Genomic DNA, 18,768 nt, shown 5'->3' with positions numbered 1-18,768 from the left:
CTGCTTTGCCACGGCTTCCCAGAGCCTGCTCCGCATTTCGCCTGAGCACTCCCCCAGGAACGGGCCCGGCTCGCACTCACCTCAGCTTCTCCTCATGCGACCCGTGGAGTCCCAAACTATCAGGGCGATCCCGTCTCCTCCTGTACAGCCCCGAATGGGACAACTCTTTCAGCTGCAAGGCGGTCATATCTCTCTACCCAGAGAGTTTTTGTTGTTGTTTTGTTTTTTGGAGGGGGTTGCTTGGGGCCGGGGTTTGGCCCTCAGGTGCTGCTGGCGACGAGCACCGCTGGCAAGGAGCACGCCTGCCGAGCCGCCCGGAGAGCTGGCGCTCAGCAACGTGCCTGCACACCTGCAGCCGCCGGTCCTGCAAACCTCTGCGCGCAGGCAGCCGCCGCTCGGCTTCCTGTTTCTCATAGGTACCCACCCTCCTGGAGGGCACTACGTTTCCTTTATCACTTTATCACACCTCGGGGATGCCTGTGACAAGCCTCGCCGCTGCCCCGCAGCGCTGATCAAACTCAAGGCTTCGCTGCCTGGACAGGGGCGACTCGGCAGCGTATTGTGCAAACTATTCCTTGTCCCAGCGCCCGCTGCAATTAGCTCCGAATCTCCCTGCTCGTAATCAGCTATTAACTCTTTCCCACTATAATTTACGGCAGAGAGGAACTCATTACTGCTATAAAAATTTGGAGTTACTCAAGCACGTAAGCAAACTCTAATACAGAGATTAATCCAGCAAACTGACTTCAGTAACCGACATTAAATAATCTTTTGGAAACACAGTAACATTGTGCATTTGTCAGACAATGCTCTTTTCCACAGGTCCTTAAGAAAATTTAAAAAAAAGTAGAGTCTTTTATTTTTTTCTGCTCTAAACTATAAAAACATAGCCACAATAGCTATTTGCCACATTTTGTAGTGATGAAGTGTCCTGTGTAAATTATAAAACAGGAATGAAAATGCTTAAGGTTTCCTGTAAGACAGGAAGGTGACTAGCAAGGATTTGCAAGCTGTGTCTCATCTTAATTAGTAATAAAGACCCTTCATTTGAACTAAAAAGGAAGTTTCAAAAAACCTTTTTTTTTGTTTGAAATGTTTTTGACTTTACCCTTGGCACATGTGAACAAACCCTTAATTCAGAGTTTTTACTTCTATGTTGAGATTTCAGGAGGGGGTGGGGTTTTGTTTGTTGAATGAACTTATATATAATAAAAGCAAAGAAACCTAACAATTTGCAAGGACTCTTTTGACTGGGATAGGAAACAACATCTGGGTGGTACGAATTTCACAGTCCATTATTGGAGTGTTTATTTTGTAGTGCAATACATATGAGAGAGTATTTTTGAATTGCTGTAACAGAGAAAAGCGCAAAATATGTAATAATGGGTGTCACATGATACCAATTTTGTCAAGATTACTAGACACACACGGACAACAGTTTTATATAACACTATCAATGTACCTCAGTCTGGAATGTCATCAAAATATAATATAAAACATCATATAATGGAAAAATAATATGAATTATTCTGGAAAAGGCATCACATAGCATGTCAAATGGGTAATGGTTTAAGAGATTCAAAATTATATATATTATGTTAGAAGGCTGCACATATTTAAATGTCGACAAGAGCTATACATCTGCACTCCTATCCTCAGGAGATAAAAGAGAGAACAGTCACGATATTTGCCTAAACATGCTGCATTCCAGTTTCAAACCAAGTATTTAAAATTATTTCTCAATATGCAGCAGGATAAGCTTAAGCATAATTAAACGACATTTCCCTGCAGTCAGTCAATCAGTGGTTTAATGAAAAGTTAATGCCATTACAAGCAGCCGTTAAGTATGGCAGATGACAGATGCACATGGTACAGCAGCCTTTATAAACTAGCAACAGTTTCTTACTGTGCTTTAAATATCAGCGTACCCATGATATATCTTTGTCCAATTTTAGATAATAATAAACTAAAAAGTGAAGATACAGAGTAGATCTTTTGCTGTGGAAAAGCTTTTTGTAAACAAATAAAATTGAACCGTTACCTACAAATTTGTTTGTGGAATTTTATTAACTACAGTAGCGATCTTTTCTGTTTTACTTTTTGTATTAATCATTATATGAGTTCATCAAAAATTAATGAAAAAATCTTCACTTGCTTGGGTGCAAACTGACTTAGTCTGAAGTATGCAAGCATTAAATCCATGCCTATGTGCACAAACAGCCTCTGTATTTGGATAGCCTATAGGACATCTCTCACTAAAATGTATTTAAGAATCATAATTGCACCAGACCGGTATTATTCAAAATTAAAGTCAATGCCACCAGACGGAGCACATTAAATTTAAAGAACACAAGAAGTCCAGACACTGAAAATGCATCATTTGATAAAGAGCTGCTCAACATCAAATCCACCTCAATATAAAAGAGGGCAAGATGGTTGGTTATTTTTCAACATAGACTGGGAGTCAGACCCACGGCATCATTTTTTTTACTGTCTTCTTCAGCAAACTTCAGGAGGGAAACTAAACTGATTGAGAAAAACTCTCCACTCAGATTGAGGACAAGCTAAAAGCTTTCTGAAAAAAAGAAATCCAAACTGGACATCTTTTCTGTCTTATGGGATCCCACACCAATTCTCATAAGAAACAAGGTTTCAAATCTGAAATTATTCAAACAGCTGAACCTTCAATTCTGACCCTCGAATATATGCTGTAAGGGTGGGGTTTTTTTGAGAGATAGTGGGGAATGCAAATGATATTTCTCCACTAAGTTGCTTAAATGTTTCCAGAAAGCAGCTCAGATGGCTCTAGCTCCACAGGAAAAAGAATTTCCTGAGTTAGTGCCTCCTACTCCCCCCACCTTCTTTTACCTTCCAGTCTCTATCTGTTGTTTATAATACTTTTTTCTGAAGCAGATTACATTCTTTTTGCATGGGACTGGGCTACTTGGATCTTTCACATTCCATAAGAATTTTTGAGGGCCAGCCAAGTTACCATTGCTTTTCTTGTTACCAGCAATATATAGCCTCCTTTTATGTTCTGGCCTTTGAAGATTGAGCCTTCATCTTTCAGTGCATTCCTCTTTACTCATGCAACCAACCTTCCTCCCTCCCCCAAAGAAAAAGCTCTGCTAGCATTGGTACGGGACTGGGGCTGATAATCATGGCACCGTCAATATTTTATTAGAAGAAAATATTCACCTGCGTCTAAGTAGGGAAAGGTGGAACCTAAATACAAACTATGCAGTCCTTCATTCATCCCAAATTATAAATATTTTTTATTCTGTGGTACAAGTCTCATGCTTCAATTTTCACTTCAGCCCTACAAAGCACTTATCTTGGTATTTCATGCCTGAATTTTATTAGTATCTCATGCCTGAAAAAGTATTTTGAGGGACTGAAGTGCTCTCTCAAAATCTTGTGAATGTATTATTATTCTGGCAACTGTAGGTATACAAACTTTTGAAGACTGATAGTGAAAAATAATTGGTCATAACCTAGGTTCAAAGGGACAAGAGCTGTAATCAAAGATGCTAAAAACCAGCACATCTTGGATTACAGAATAATAATTAGACTTACTTGGGGTTTTTTATTAATATATTTTTTCATGAGTTCTTATTTACAGAGGATGCCTGTTAACTACAGAACTAGAAAAGATAAAGCTTTAGCAGAATTCTCATTCTACAGAGAGAAGCCTTTATCGACTTTATTGGTCTTTCTTCTCACTCCAACATCCTTTTTTATTATTATTTCTTTTAGTTTAGAACCAACTGTAGAACTTTGATTATGTTTATTTTGAAGATTTTCAAAGTGATAGAAAAAGTTGCTTTCAGGGCAGTATAAAAGGCCCCCCAAAAATCAGACGAGCATTACGAGAACAGCGTGCGAACGCCCCTAGAGGACACCTGGTCAGAAGGTGGCGGTGGTAGGAGCAGGAGGGGGAGGAGGTTTCCCCACGCACTAGCGCCTGCCCAGCTTATCGCCGCAGTGAGTCTCTCGAGAGAAGTGTTTCCAGACTGTTCCCTTTCTACTATTTCTCACGAGGTCTGGAAGAAAAACACTCTCTCAAGCCAAAAAAAAAAAAAAAACATTAAAAACAAACACACTCCCTCGTGTTTTCACTTGGAGAGCCTTCTCCCTGCCGTGTCTCCAAGGGTGCAGGGAGGCAAATGCCAGGGCCCTCCAGGCAAGCAGGCAGCGCCCGGCCAATGTCACCTGGACACCACTATCCAAAACGGTCCCAGTTTTGAGAGTGAGCAGCAAGTGCCCTTGCACAGCGAGCAAAGGGAGATGTAAATAACCTTTTACAAGAACCGCAGCAGCATGCGACTGATGCGCCGATCACAAATGAAACTTCATGCCTGTCTGCACTGCGGTGGCAAGTCCCCACACATGGGTTTAGGTGCCAAGGAACACCATACAGTGCCTTGGACCGCTACTAACACGGATAACAACGAAAGGAAATGGGCAGAGATAAATCAAGGCATGAATCTAAGGATGTGAACTTTGACAGAAATTTCAAAGCTTCACAGGAGCCTGAACGGTTGATTCGAGGAGTTAAATAATTAACTGATTGTGTGTTTCCTTCCTTGTCTGATACAACTTCAGCATCTGTTTTGATGTTTCTTGCCCTGTTCCACTTAGCAATCAATCAGTCCTGAAGAAATGGGGTATGCACATTTAATCTGGGGATAGTGCTAAGCACGGAGGCACTCCAACTATTTACATGTACACTGCAAAGCAATGCTATGGATTTATGGCTAAGAGTTGCTCCAGCTGATCAAGCATTATTGCTACGTTTTCACAATAGCTGTTGGGGTTTTTAACTTCTTCTACCAGTGCAGGTCCCTGCCATAATGTAGCTCTCTGTTCAACGTGTATCTGCTTTCAGAGCAAAACAACTACTGAGCAAACTATCCCAAGCGATTAAGGACCGGAGGGGAGAGAGTGAAGGCTGTGCAGCCGGGCTGACTGCTTTTTTTGTGCCACGGCTAGCACACACAGCGTTCCTCATCTCCCTTTTGCAGCCTGTGCTAAGTGCACCTTCATCTCCAAAACACGTGCCCTCACGCTGTTTCAGAGCAACGTGGAGGCAGAGGTCATCACTCTTGACTATCTTATTTTGGTAATAACAAAGATTTATAAAAATGAGCATGTGAAAATCTTCTGTCTACCTGAATATAAGTTCTTTAGGCTTCCTCCTTTGAGCTTTCTGCATTCACACACCTGCCCTGATGAGAAAACTAGCCAATGAATTCATAAAATACGGCCCCAAAAGCTGCAAAAACACATTTTTCTCCAGCTAGTGGAATACTGCTTTAGACTCAGCTTTACAATACCTCCCTCTACTGGACATCTACTGCCTTATTTCTCATTTTTAATAATTCTTTCTACAGTTAGAGGAAAGCGCATATTAATGCAAGTATGCTCTAACAATTCAGATTGTGCCCAAGCTCAGAGCAGAAGTGAATGACAGACCAGGGGCTGAAGGTGCAGGCTAGTATTGTAACTATATTAACTGAATATATATAAATATATATATGACTATTATTAACTGAATATATTATATAAAATTATTATAACTGAAGGTTACACGGTTAATCAGTCAATGATCAATACATGAATAGGTGTGCGAAGCAGAAAACGTGAGACACAGAATGAATCAGTTCTATCTTGCCATTCGTAAATAAGCCTCTTACAAGAGAATGGTAAAACAAATAAGCCAGCAAGCTAATGAAGCTTTAAGATAGACATAATCATTCACATGGATCTTGAACTCCAAGAGGGAAAAAGATCTTTAACAAAAAAGTTCACAAGTTGGGAAATGGAGGATTGTTAAAGCCAGAAAATTCCGTTTGAGTTAATTTTAATAACCTAGAATGTGTGGGGAAAAAAGCAAGACACACAAGCAGTTTCACATTCCAGAAATGAAACCTTCCTTTCAGAATTATTTTATTGTCTTGGAATTAAAGACTCTCCAAAAAGAGCTTTCTGAATCCAATCATAAATACACTCTTTACATTTAAACATTTTATTTCTTTATGATACATGAAGATGTCCTGAAAAGTCTTATTTTTAAGCAAGTCATCTTTTGCTTGCACCCTACCGTAGATATATCAAGAATGTTTACTTCAGTCTCTTGCAATGGGATAAAAAGCCCTTCAAAATAGGGTAAAAAGCCTGTGGAGCCAGATGGCTTTCTGGATGATGGAAAGCTCAGGGAAAAAAAATAGCGAGAACCTGCAAACAGGTGACAAATGAAGGAAAGAGCCTGGAGAGCAGCTGCCTCACGTTGCCAGAGGAAGGACTTTGATGCTTTGCCTACAGCCTGTTTTGTGCCCCGAGAAGCATGGAGGCCTTCAGGGGCTGCAAAGCAGCCAATTGCTTTCATTCCAGACAGGCAACTGCTGGGATCTGGTTTTGCTGGAGATTTAACGGGAGGTCTCTAAATAAGGCACTGGGCTGACTCTGCCCGTTCACTGAGAGAATTAGGAAGTCTGATGTTTCTTCTCGAAAATGCTCATCATCAGGGTTAAATAAATGTGAACAAAAACACAGCAGCCTGATTAAAAACTGCTTCCTCCTTTGATTGCTCAATAATTATTCTCCTGGGCCCTTTGATTTTTATCTAACAAGTAATTTAAAATGACTAACGCTACATTACAAGCAGAAAAAGAAATGCCTCTCATCAAGGCTTTGTATCCTTTATACTGAAATGAAAAGAAACACAAAATCAGAATTCAGTTGACAAAATTTGCTTCTAGTTATCCTGGACGCCTGCTCTGCTGCCAGAAAGTGGATGTTAAGTCAGGAATGAGATTGCCAAGGCGGAAGATTGCACACTCCGCATAATGCAAGTGGAAGAGGTCCTAGCAGCCTCAGGAAAATATATATGCTTATAGGCACTGCCACCCAAGGTGCCTAACCAAATATGACTGCCAAAGTGGCAAATAGAGGTGATGCTATCTTATGGCTGCAAGCGTTGTGCCTGCAGAAGGATGATCTGGCTCCGGCGAATGCCTCAGAGCCTTTAACTTCTCATGGTATAAGAAGAATAATGAGCTGCTGAACAACAAGAAGGCAAAATTTCTCGGCATTGCAAAGGGTGCTGCTGTACAAAATAGGGCTTGTCCACTTAGCAGCCCAGAAGCAGCCAGGGTCTCGGGCTGTGAACATAGTACACAGCTGTCTCACAGAGAGTCCCTACTGCCAGAAAAAACACGCCAGAACAGACACATTCCAAAAGAAGAAGGGGGGGGGGGGGGGGGAAAAGAGAAAGAAAACACTCTAGATAGCACAGGAGACCAAAGGTAGTGGAGAATGGCCCTATACTCTGACTGGCATTTCCAAGAAAGATGGAAAGCAGTGGTTTCTCATAATGAGGGATTATCACTTTAGCAACAAACCAAGGTCAGAAAATAAGAATATATTTATTTCTACAGTAAACACTAATGTGCTCTCTAATGCAGAACATATGAAGTAGCTTATGTGTCTAGAAAAAATAAAGTTGAATAAATGTAAAGACTTAAGAAATGTAGACAGGCAAGCTACAATTTTCAACCACCAAAAAAATCTTAATTTTTAAGTACATAATATTTTGGCTTCAAAGCTGTTAAAACTTGTAGTTTATATTCATGCAAACATTCATATTGAAAAAGAAATTCACAGTGCAAAGGAAACAAGACTAATCCTGAAAATGCTGAATAATGTAAAATGCAAACAAACGTCCCCAATAACACCACCACAGAAATTATTTTTGGATTCAGTGCAAAAAATAAAAATATCTCATACAGATTTTTCATAACATTTTAAAGTATGTAAAAAAACCCATAAGATTCGTAAGCTACAGTGAATGTCTTAAACCAAAAAAGCACAAATGCCCTTTGTTAAAAGCTTTGTTTCGCTGGATAAGCGGATGACTTCTGGACATAAAGAACTCCCAAGCCATATCAGAAGACAGAAAACTTCTGTAACAGACAGAAACAAAGTCATTTCGCTGAAATTAGGCTTCCAGGTTTAATTACTCTTGCTGTTATGTTTCTAAAAAACATCCCCTTCCTCAACCAAATCAGCGCTAACAATTATCCCATTACTCAAAACAAACTATCAGCAACAGGACGCTTGCCAAACTAACCGTGAATTCTCTGTTCTCTGTGGCTGAATGAGGACAAAATAGTTTCCTTAAAAACACTGCAGACCAGCAGCAGCTACAGGAGTATCAGAAACGCCAGAATGCTTTCAAACATTTCAAGAAAAATAAACAACTGCATTAAAAGCTCTATCATTGGTGCCACTAGATTTTAGTAGTAATAAAACCCAGCAAGCCAAGCTATTATTTATCCTCTTCCTGACCCCATTTATCACTGTTCTCATATATGGCTTCTGTTCATAAGAATTTCCCCACAAATGACTAAAAGACAGTATAATTTGGTATGTCGCCAAACTTTTGGCTTTAAAAATAGCATAGCTTGCACACGTACAGAAGCCAAGGAGAGCCCATAAGTATAAATGTGTGGACACTTACTGGCAGGGTGTAGACTTGCTGACAGCACCTTTGCAATAAGCAATTTTTTCCCCATATATAGCTTTACATTGAATACTCACTGTTTTTATCTTTTCCCCATGGCTATTAGTGGAAGTTGTGATAAAAGAAAAAAAAAAGAGTGACTTAGCGAACCACTTCCTTCTTTCACCCTGTAAAAAAGTTATGCAGTAAAGAGGGAAAAAAAAAACTGAATTCAAAGTTTAGAGTTCATCTCCTGTCACGCAAATTCTCCATCCCTAAATCACCAAGGAGGAAAGGAAGCAAATCCCCTGCCCTGCAGAAAACAGTCTAGCTGTAATTACATTGTATTTTTAAAATGACGAAAGTACCTGGAAAGGGTACCTACAGCAAAGGGCTGTAGATTCATTTCTCAGGATAATTCAGGTGTTTTTATCTTACAAATTTCCTGATGCTTCAGGGACTGAAGATACTTGCGACAACTTCAGGCCCTTCTGAAGTATACTTTAATTTGTGACTTTTTACGCTGTTACCAATGGTCCTCAGGGTGGTTAGACAGTGCTTAGAGAAGCAAATTGTGGCTAAATTCAGTGTACTATTTCAGAAGGGGCCCCACATGTGTCTGTTGCATGGTTGTCTCCACAAGTATCCACTTTCAGGGGAGAAAAAGAACAGAAACAGGCAACATTGAGTGCATCACCCAGACATGTCAATGAATGTGACAGGGTCCCAGGTCTGTAACAGGGAAGAGCAACGTCTGGAGTTACAGGTGAGCAGTGTGCAGCAAGGCAGAGGCGCTCTATCCGACTGCCAACAGACTGTCCCTCCGAATGGCACCAATGCCAAGGGGTAGTGGAAGACCCTCTTGCCCCACTCTCCCACCTGCTGACAAAGGCGAAATACCCTTGATTTGCTTATTTTCTGAGATGAAGGCAGCCAATTTCACTCTTCCTCTCCATCTCTTGGAAGACCACTTCTGCCTTTGGCAACCTTAGCACAAAGGAAGGACTAACTGGGAACAGAAACCAATCACCACCTCCTGGAGCAGGTTAGTGTGATCAACTTGCATGACTGAATGAGAATTAAGCAGCATCTCTGTCGAGTAGACAGCGGCCTGAATTCAGTTTTCCTAAAGAAGTTTAAATGTGTTGCACATCACTTCAGAGGCATCAGACAATCCTTTACAAGTTAAAGCAGTAATACTCTCGAGACCTACAATGCTCCCTTGCCACATGCTACACAATCAGAGCTGTATTAAGTAGTCAACAAAACCTTGCTCACTGCCAGTGATGGGGACAGAAAGCCACGATGGCAAAAACTATCAGCAGAAGGTTCACAAGGCCACAAGCTAATTTCCACAGGCAGCACGCAGGATGTGCATCCAGGCAGAATTGGGTTCCCAGCTCAGCTCAAACAGGTGACAGTTAACATGCAAGAGCATTCTACCCACCAGCACATTCCACTGGATACTGTTAATAATGTGGCTTTTGAGCTGCTACTGGTTACAGAGGAAAACATTACGAAGATGCAGTTCTCATACATTGTGCAATTTGTCTTCTAAAGGCAGCTTTCCTCAATTTAAATAGTGGTCTGTACAGGGTATCCTCAACAATTTTTAATGGTTTACTATTTTCGTACATATCGTACATATCTGACCCTCCTAACACTATTTAATCACTCTTTGGCAATAGGGGATGTAAAGTATGTTTGTAGAGCTTATAAAGGAATTAAAGAAAATTGCTATTTTTTCCTGGATCACTCTGCAGTCAGAAAGGAACTCATTGATTCACCTGTTTATGAAAAAGACCACTAACATGCTTGTCCTCTTTAGTCTCGTACTTGTTTTGGCAAATATAGAAGGTAAAAGCTAACACATCATGTGAAAACATGACTGCTTGCCCTCGATGCTCCAAAACAGTGAAAGCAAGCATGGCCAGCCCAAAATTTATGGCAGATTTTAACAGAGAAGCTTATGTATTACCCTGAGACATGGCATTTGTGCTGGCCATTTTCACAAAATTGAGACAGTGATCCTAAGGTAATACACAAGCCATGTCTATGCAGATATTTAAAACTAAGTACACTGTACCATTGAATGTTGCAGATAAGTATGCACCTCAGAAATGCATTGAAGTCTGTGGCACAATATATTGCCTTCTAGGGCTTTCTTGTAAGATGCTTGTCAGAAAATGCATATTTATCTCATTAAAACTTCTTACCTGCTTCGGTCATATGTGCCAAATACTGCTATTCCATACCAGCAGATACTAATTTTGTTTTCTCTTCTCCACCATATCTCTCCACATCCTACTTCTTCTATTTCTGTTTTTAAGCCACTTAATTTTATCGCTAACCATTTTCTGTGGAGAAATTTACAATTTAAGTTATCTTTCCTAGTTGCTGTTTCCTGTACTACCGCATACTGTTTCCTCATTTGAACTTCTTATCTCTTCCTGTGAAGGCCCTTACAATACACAAACAGCAGCAAAGTTGTATTAAATTTATCACTAAACAGTTACTAGCTTAGGAGAAAGAAGGCACCACAGCTTTGTCTCTCAGAAGTAGCATGGCAAATGTCAAGTTAAGAGCAGTTTGTTCTTGAAGATAAAGAAGATCACAGTAAGCTGGTGGCAGTACAGAATGAAAGGCAGAGGCTGCATTCTGTATTGCGATAAGTATGGTTTCAGATATTGCTCACATGCCAGCAGTTCCACTTTTATATGAAGCCGATGACGATTTGTTGATCCACGATGAGCGTAAAAGTTGCATGACTAAGGAAAACACCAGTAAGCTTCTGTTAAAAGGGAACTAAGAAAACAAGCATTAACTTTTAAGTTGATACTTTCATTTATTAAGGAATTTGGCCTGAGTAAACTGTTTTATAAATTTTGTTCACTTTGCAACAGTTGGTCCCACAGTATCATCAACACATTTTTGAAGAGATCTGTGCTAAAAGAAAACTCGTGAACAAAATTATGGTGGAGGAGTGCAGGACAAGGCCAGCCCCACATTACATGAATGTAGCACGGAGTCCATGCTAACAAGCACTGCCATAAGCACTGCTGGCTCCACTCACCCAGACTGAGCAGCACAGTGCAGAACAAGCTCTGGTCAGAAGCCGCAAGGTCCCACCAAGCTGATTAGCTTGGTCATGGCACCAGAGCTTCCAGCACCAGCAGAAGATGAAGAGGCAGCCGTGATGCTGCGGCGATGATGAGGCGACCACGGTAGGGGAGAGGGGACAGACTTGAGGTAGGCATGGAATTAGACTGGTTCTGTTGAGTGAAGGTTGACTATGGGAAGGAAGCATTGCTTCAGACCCACATTTTCCAAAGTATTTTTCTTTGCTTCTCTAGGAGGCCAGCATGAACCAGAACGGCTACACATGGGTGGAGACAGATCCCCACAGCTGCTCCAGGATGCTCAGCAGTCTGCAGCTCCCAGACAAGTTTGTATCCTACTCCCTACTGCAGGCAGTTTGGGTAATCCTCCTCAAGGACAAGGAGATCTTTGAGATGCCCACATGGCCAGGGGCTGGCGGACAAACTAGACAGTCACACCCTCCAGCTGTCTGCCTTGCCACCCTATGAGATCACCACTGCCAGAGCAAAATAAGCAGAAGGAAACTTGTACTCATGCCTCAGCTGTTTCAGTTCACTGAGGGTGTAGCTATACATGAGATGACTGAGCTGATCTAGGAGCTCACCACCACCAAAAGGGCAAAGCCTAGTTCCTTTCCTCCCCTTCCCCTGCTCTTCTTTTCCCCACCACCACACTCCTTCCTCCCCTTACCTCTAATCCCAGCTGCAAGGAGCAGCACCCTCCTTTAGGCCATCTCTGGCTCCCATCAGAGCCCTCGCCCAGCCAACGCAGCCCACCAAGCCAGCAGAAGGCCATCCACTTTTGGGGGGAGAGGGTTTAGTCGAATTCAGCTGGTGCATAGCCAGAGTCCAGCAAGTGCCGTACCCAGTACAAGGGAGAAAAGAGGGAGCACAAAAGGGGCATCTCTCCATTTCAGCCAAAGTTCAATCAGCATAAGCTTCTCACGTAGCTCCCCTGAGCTGGAATGGGTGGCACACGCTGTCCACCCACCAGGTTAGCAATGAGGGTGTCACCTCTGGCAGGCTATGGAAGAGGAGGAGTAAGCCACAGCCACCTATATACTCCAACTGAGGGGTCTTTGTGAAAACAGTATTTATCATCTTGTTAGGACCTCTTGATCCCAGGTTTGCAATTACCTTTCCCAATTAACGAGAATCAGTAAAGCACTTCCCCTTGTAATTAAAAAATGGCTTTAATACATTTCAGAAGTAATTTGAATGTGAATTGCATGTTTCCCCCTGCAAATATCAAGATAATTAAAATCCTTGACTCATAATAAATCATGGAGTTGTCTCTGCACTTTCTTGTGGTGCTGAGATCTGAGACAGATCTGAACCGTATTTCATCATCTCCCTTGTTTTCTTTCTTTGCATGAAATTCTCAAAATACTAACAATTAACTGAGATTATTAGTACCATTGGTCATGCAAAATGTGCACCCAGAGTTTTTGCAGCTGTTTTATTCAAATCAGTCTCTTTTTGACAGTTTTAAAGTATTTCCCTTTACAAAAAATCCCCTCCTATAGCCTGTGGAATCGGCCATGTCTTCAATCACAGCCTACGCCTCCAGTTCCCCCAGTTGTCAGAGGCTTCCCTCTGGCAGCCTGGCCTGGCCCCGGAGCTGCAGGATCCCGCAGGAATCTCATCAGCAGATGGAGCCAGAGATCCACAAACCCTGAATAAACACCTTTTCACAAATTTCTTCTTCACAAAATTTGCTGTCACCTCGTTCCCGTAATATGTTATCTGGATAGATCAAACACAGCATTTCAATACTTCTCTATTTGGTTTTGAGTTTCTGTTTCTCAGAGAGAGAAGAAATTAAGAGGGAAATTGTTGATTATAACACAAGCTTCCTCAGGGTAAAACACGCAGAAGTTTCATTTCTCATCATGCCCTTTTGCTGTTCACCTTACCCAAACCCTGGACAACTCTGCCATCTTGGCTGCAGCATTTATCCCTTCTACAAAAGCCTGATCCCACGTTATGGTCACCCGTGGTAAAGGACTGCCCCTACTGACCAAGGAGGTCTCCTTTCCACCCAGTTCCTCTGTTGCCAAGCCACTGTTTTCCTGTCAAATATTGAAAAGTTATAAAGACGCAGCCTTTTTAAAAAACAGAGAGGGAAAAAGCCCTCAGGGTTTCACTCAAAGTCCTTTCTTTCAGTGTGAATGGAAACTACCACGAAAGACTTAACTCTAAATCTCAGGTGAGCTCACAGACAGGCAATCAAGGCAAATTCATTTACATCAGAGTTGTATCCCCAAACCAGCCTAACCTGGATTCAGGCACAAACCTGAAATTGCAGCCATTCAAATGGCACCAGCAAAAGATCTCCCGTTCTGACAGTAGGACTGACACTCATTTCTTTCCGCTTGAACTCACGGTAATATTTAACACAGCTCTTGACAAAATACTATTGCTGTAGCTGAGACAGGCACAGAGTAACTGCACTACGATAAGCTGCCCTGTTTGGCTGAGAGTCCCTCACCAAAAGGCAATGGAAAACACCACCCTCACTCCTAAACTCATAGCTTCCAAGTCCCCTGGGGACTGCCCCCCTCTCCTATGCCCATCGGCATCTGCACACTACCTCTAAATAACAGGGCAGACCCCACAGGCTCGAGTGCCAGACGCAAGCAGAAGGCGCCCCTATGGCACTGTGGGACTGTAATCACAGCAGCTGATGGAGGAAGCATTTGCTGTTGGGAGCTGTCAAAAGCTTCCTTGAACATGCTTAGGAATAACAGTACAAAGACTTGACCTTTCTGCCTGTGCGCTCCTGGAAGAAGTAAAAGCTGTGTTTCTCTTGTTTAACATGGCACTTAAACAATGGAATTTGCCAGCCAGTACAATAACTGCTACTCGCCGATTACTTTTTGAGTCCCTAAAGATATTACTGTTCACCTAGCTACCTACTTTGAATCTGTCCATGGTTATGGTTACGGTAATATTTCCATTTTCAGGGCCCAGCACTGCATCAAGCAGACCCTGAAGTCAGGATCCTTGTGGCCAGAAAGACAAGAAACCATCACTGCTGTTTTTTGCTGCCTTCTTCTGTACAGTTCACATGATGGGTTAAGACAGACAGCTGAGCCACTTATTGCCCAGTATGGCTCAGAGTCTGGATCCTGACATTTGGGGAGACACATGTCCTGCCACACAGTAGCAGGCACTCATCATCCCAAACTGACAAGCAGTGATCAAGGATATGTCAGGGCAGAGGTCTCACTTTGCTGCTTCTGGCTTCAACCCATCAGCACCCATCGCCTTTCTGGCAGGAGAGCACACAGAAAGAGGAAATGTTGTTTTTGAGAGAGAAGTGATTCTAATTCCAGGGTAAGGCTATTGTATTCTTCCTAATTCACTTACAGAGACTGCAGACACATTAACTCACAACCCAAATAGATTTGTCATCCATGGAAGCAACCTTGTTCCTAGATTGCAGTAAAACATCATGTACCAGCTAGTGGGTGCTGCAGGCATTCCTATTTTTTTTGAGTGCCTTCCTTCTGCCTTTAACAAGGTCCATTATCCCCATCTGGCAGAACAATTGCTCTCAGGCTTTTTCCGTAATGAATACACAGCCTCTTCCAAAAAAAAAATTTTTTTTTTTGATTTTGCTACATGAAGACGACAGCAGTCTACAGTGCTTTATTGTCTGCCAAAAGGCAAGTGCTCAGGCAAGGTAGGAGAAAACAGAAGTCACTGACCATTTTATGCTAACTTTGGATTTTTGAAGTATATTGGATATGAGACCAGCATTCCTGACAGGAATGTCAGTGTTTCTCTGAGGGGAGAATTTGTACTTAAAACTTTCATTTTTAGGTCAGGCTCCTGATGGAAAATAGAGGATATTGTACTAAAAGGGATCTGAAGAAACCGTTCTGGTCTGTGTCTGTCCCATCATCCTCTGCTCCTCCTGTCACCCTCTCCCCCAATATAAAAGCGGAAAAGTCTGCAACACTGTCAACCTTACTCTGTTCTTAAGAGTTTCATTCAAACAGTATTACAGAAACTCCTTAGGGTAAACTATTTTACTACTCTAATAACTAACAATTTTCCCTATTAATCTTTTGTTGTTAAAAATAAAGCTGACTGTTCCTTATCCCACTTCAGCAGACAGAGAATAAAAGGTTACTTCCTCTGAAAACTGTTTACAGCACTTCTTTTTCCCCCCTCTCCGTTGGCCTCTCCAGTTTTTATTTTCTACATCCTTCTGAAAGTGCAGTAATCAAAACCAGATGGTACTGCCACCAAGACCTCACCAACACCAAGTTTGGCCGATGGGCCTGCCTTTATATTTTACATACAACATTCCCAAAATAACGCTTTGCTGTGCAAGAATGTCGTATGGCTGACTTAGTTCAGCATGTCCTCCAGATCCTTTCCTTGACATACGGCTGCCTAGCCCCCAGCCATTTGAATTCTCCTTCACAAGTACAACACATAGTGCTCCTATGAGGTTCCAGCTTCCTTGTTGTGGGCCCTCTCTCCAGCCTGCTAAGATCGCTTTGAATTCAGCTCCTGTCCCCCACAAGGTTCCTGCAACCCCACGAGTTCAGGGCCACCTGCAAACTTCATAGCCAGCTTTCAGTTCTGGCCTCCAGGTCACTGACCAAGTTACTGAATGGAGGTGGGAAAGGAGGTGCTCCTGCAAGGTGCTGTCTGAAGGGTGGTTCCTGTCCAAAGGCCTTTTTTCAAATCAGCTGCACACCTGCCTCCTGGCAGTTTCACCTAGACTATCATTTCCAGACTCCCATGTGCTTCACTACTAGACAAGGCCAACAGCAGTGACACCAAGCAACAGACCAAGCACAGAGAGATGACGGAAAGGAAGGTGGTAGCAGCAGCACTTCAGTGAGTGGTGTAAAGGCAGTGACAAGTGACAAGAGAAGATGGGTGGTTATGAGGAGGAAAAGAAGCAACAAGACTTGTGCTCCAACAAAGTTAAACGTTACAGCTCTAGAATATTTTTCTCTTAGTTGCTTATGAGGATTCATGCTAGGCAATGTGAACAGATAAATACCATTTACTCCTTCCCCTGTATTTATTATGGCTGTTCACCTGCCAAAGCTGGAAAACTGATTGCTTTGAAACAATCTGCTCTTAGAAATCTGTATAGTTTTATATGTTGTACTAATCTCCAAGTACTCATAAACTGACTATTAACTGTATCCACACCTCAACAGGGGTCAGAGTTAGGCTGACTGGACTTACAATTCTCCAGCAGCCTATTTTTGCCGCCTTTTTCAAATATAAATACTACATTTGCCCTTCTGTACTCCTTCTGAGGCCTTTTTCAGGTACTCAGAAAGCATCATGAATGAGCATTACAGCAGTCACTGAACCATTCAGTACTACTGCTGGCACCATATCCATACTATTAAGCCAAAATATCACAGAAATTGCATCACACTGTGTTTCACGTTAATATGGAGAAAAGCATTCTTCTTCAACAGTATTACTGCATATTGCTATTATCTTTAAGGATTAAAAAGTAATAGTGACAGCTAGAGGAAAATAAACAAAAAACTACTATTGAAATGCAAAATGGAACATTATGTTTATGTTGGTGGAATGGTACGGTAAGACCAAGAGATAAACCTCCTTTAAGAACTTATTTACACATTTCAGCCCGAGTCTGGCTACATTTATTGCCAGTTACCTGAAGCTAAAAACAGCATGCAGAATGAGGCACATGCCAGGACACCAAAGCGTATGACAGGCAGTTTCATTAATGATCTCCCATTCCCATAGCGTCACTTGAAAGGGGAAATGAGATAATGCTGAATCCATGAGTCTTCCAGAGTGCCAAAGAAAACCCCTTTGAACAACATGGAGCAATCACGTTTTGACTAACACTACCAGTAGTCACTTTCCTCCCAAATTCTCTGGCACTAGATCAGGAATTTCATTCGCAAATACTCTGAAGCGAACAAGGCACCAGCTGGCCTCCTTTCATCACCCTGCCTTCTTCTAACGACTCTTTGCAAAGTGGAGATCTCTCCTGCAATTAGGAAATACTCCAACTGAAGATAGGACCCCCTTCCCTATCTCACGTAGCAGGAGTCAAAAATGTAAATTACTTCTCTCCCCACCCTTCCCAGCGATACCTCTGGATCACTTGAAAGTTTCTCGCCAGGGCACTTCAAGAACTTGCCCCACTGCCCAGCCCCTGCAATACCCCAGAAGCGCAGCTTGTGGAGAAGGCCAGCGCACCTAAGCGTCAGCTGATAGGTACTTTTTCTTCAAGTCTTGCTTCCCCTCACAGTTTTCTTGCTGAAGGGATCAGCCTGGGTACCATCTGTCCAGACTTGCCTGACCATGTGGCCAGGGTTGGTTGACACAACAAAAGAGTGAGTTAGGGCATAAACACATGCCTGATAAAGCAGTGAAAACCCTCAGAAAAACCAACTCATTACGAAGACTGGATTTGTTTCAAGAGTGATTTACTCAATGCCTAGATTAAGAAGCTCCATAGAACTACGCTACTTGTGGCAATTCTCTAAGCTACTTCAAACTTCTGGATTACTGACCTACTGTAACATGCAAAACATTTTTTTCATTAAAAAGGCATTTAACACCACCACTAAAGGAATAAACAGAGGGAGCAGCAGCACTGATGGAGGAAAAAACAAGTTATTACATATCAGAGCAGTGAAGATGAGCTCAGTGAAAGACCTTAATTGTTTGGAGGGGGAAATACAGTGACTCACGCTTTAAAATTTCAAGTGTTCTCAACACAAACTCTCACAAGACACTTACTCAAAGACTCTAAACTGCTTTAAGGACTCAGTACGAGACTCTGTGGGCTCTCAGATTCAAAATAACCTACCTAAGAATAACTGTTTTGATCACGGGACCTCATTCACATTATCAGCACGGTCTTAATATTTGAATAAATGGGTGTTTCAATATGAAACAGTCTTGAAGGTTTTTGTTACATACTATTTTGTGTATCTGTATACTGCACAAGCAACAGAAATTGTTAGCAAATATAAGATGGAAGACTTCTGTGCTCACCATTCACTTCTGTACCTCACCCTCCATTGCTGCTTTCCTCTCTCCTGCCCCTTCCCTACCTCTCTCCCCCGCTATACTGGGAGATACAGACAATAAAGAGTGCAAAGACTGCTATATAAGAATTCATCTTCTCCAAGTAGA

At 42.0% G+C, this 18,768-nt stretch overlaps 1 protein-coding gene across 6 annotated transcripts in view; it reads right to left on the bottom strand.

The window, feature by feature from the left end:
* The window catches only part of LIMS1 (LIM zinc finger domain containing 1), an 80,545-nt gene that overhangs the window by 36,101 nt on the left and 25,676 nt on the right, over positions 1-18,768 (bottom strand). The window contains exon 1 of one of the 6 annotated variants that reach the window (XM_026096959.2): positions 8,522-8,541. The exons of 4 other annotated variants lie outside the window; for them this stretch is intronic. Coding sequence is in view for 1 of the 2 variants with exons in the window: in XM_026096955.2 (XP_025952740.1) it covers positions 81-187 (107 nt within the window). In the remaining variant the exon portion in view is untranslated. Of the gene's footprint in view, positions 1-80; positions 363-8,521; positions 8,542-18,768 lie in introns of those variants that run through there. One more of the 6 variants, XM_026096955.2, reaches the window with a different exon arrangement.

The sequence above is a fragment of the Dromaius novaehollandiae genome, chromosome 1, assembly GCF_036370855.1.
Source record: "Dromaius novaehollandiae isolate bDroNov1 chromosome 1, bDroNov1.hap1, whole genome shotgun sequence".
NCBI lineage: Eukaryota > Metazoa > Chordata > Aves > Casuariiformes > Dromaiidae > Dromaius > Dromaius novaehollandiae.
The sequence above is the reverse complement of the archived record's forward strand: the minus strand, read 5'-3'. Positions and strand labels throughout refer to the sequence as shown.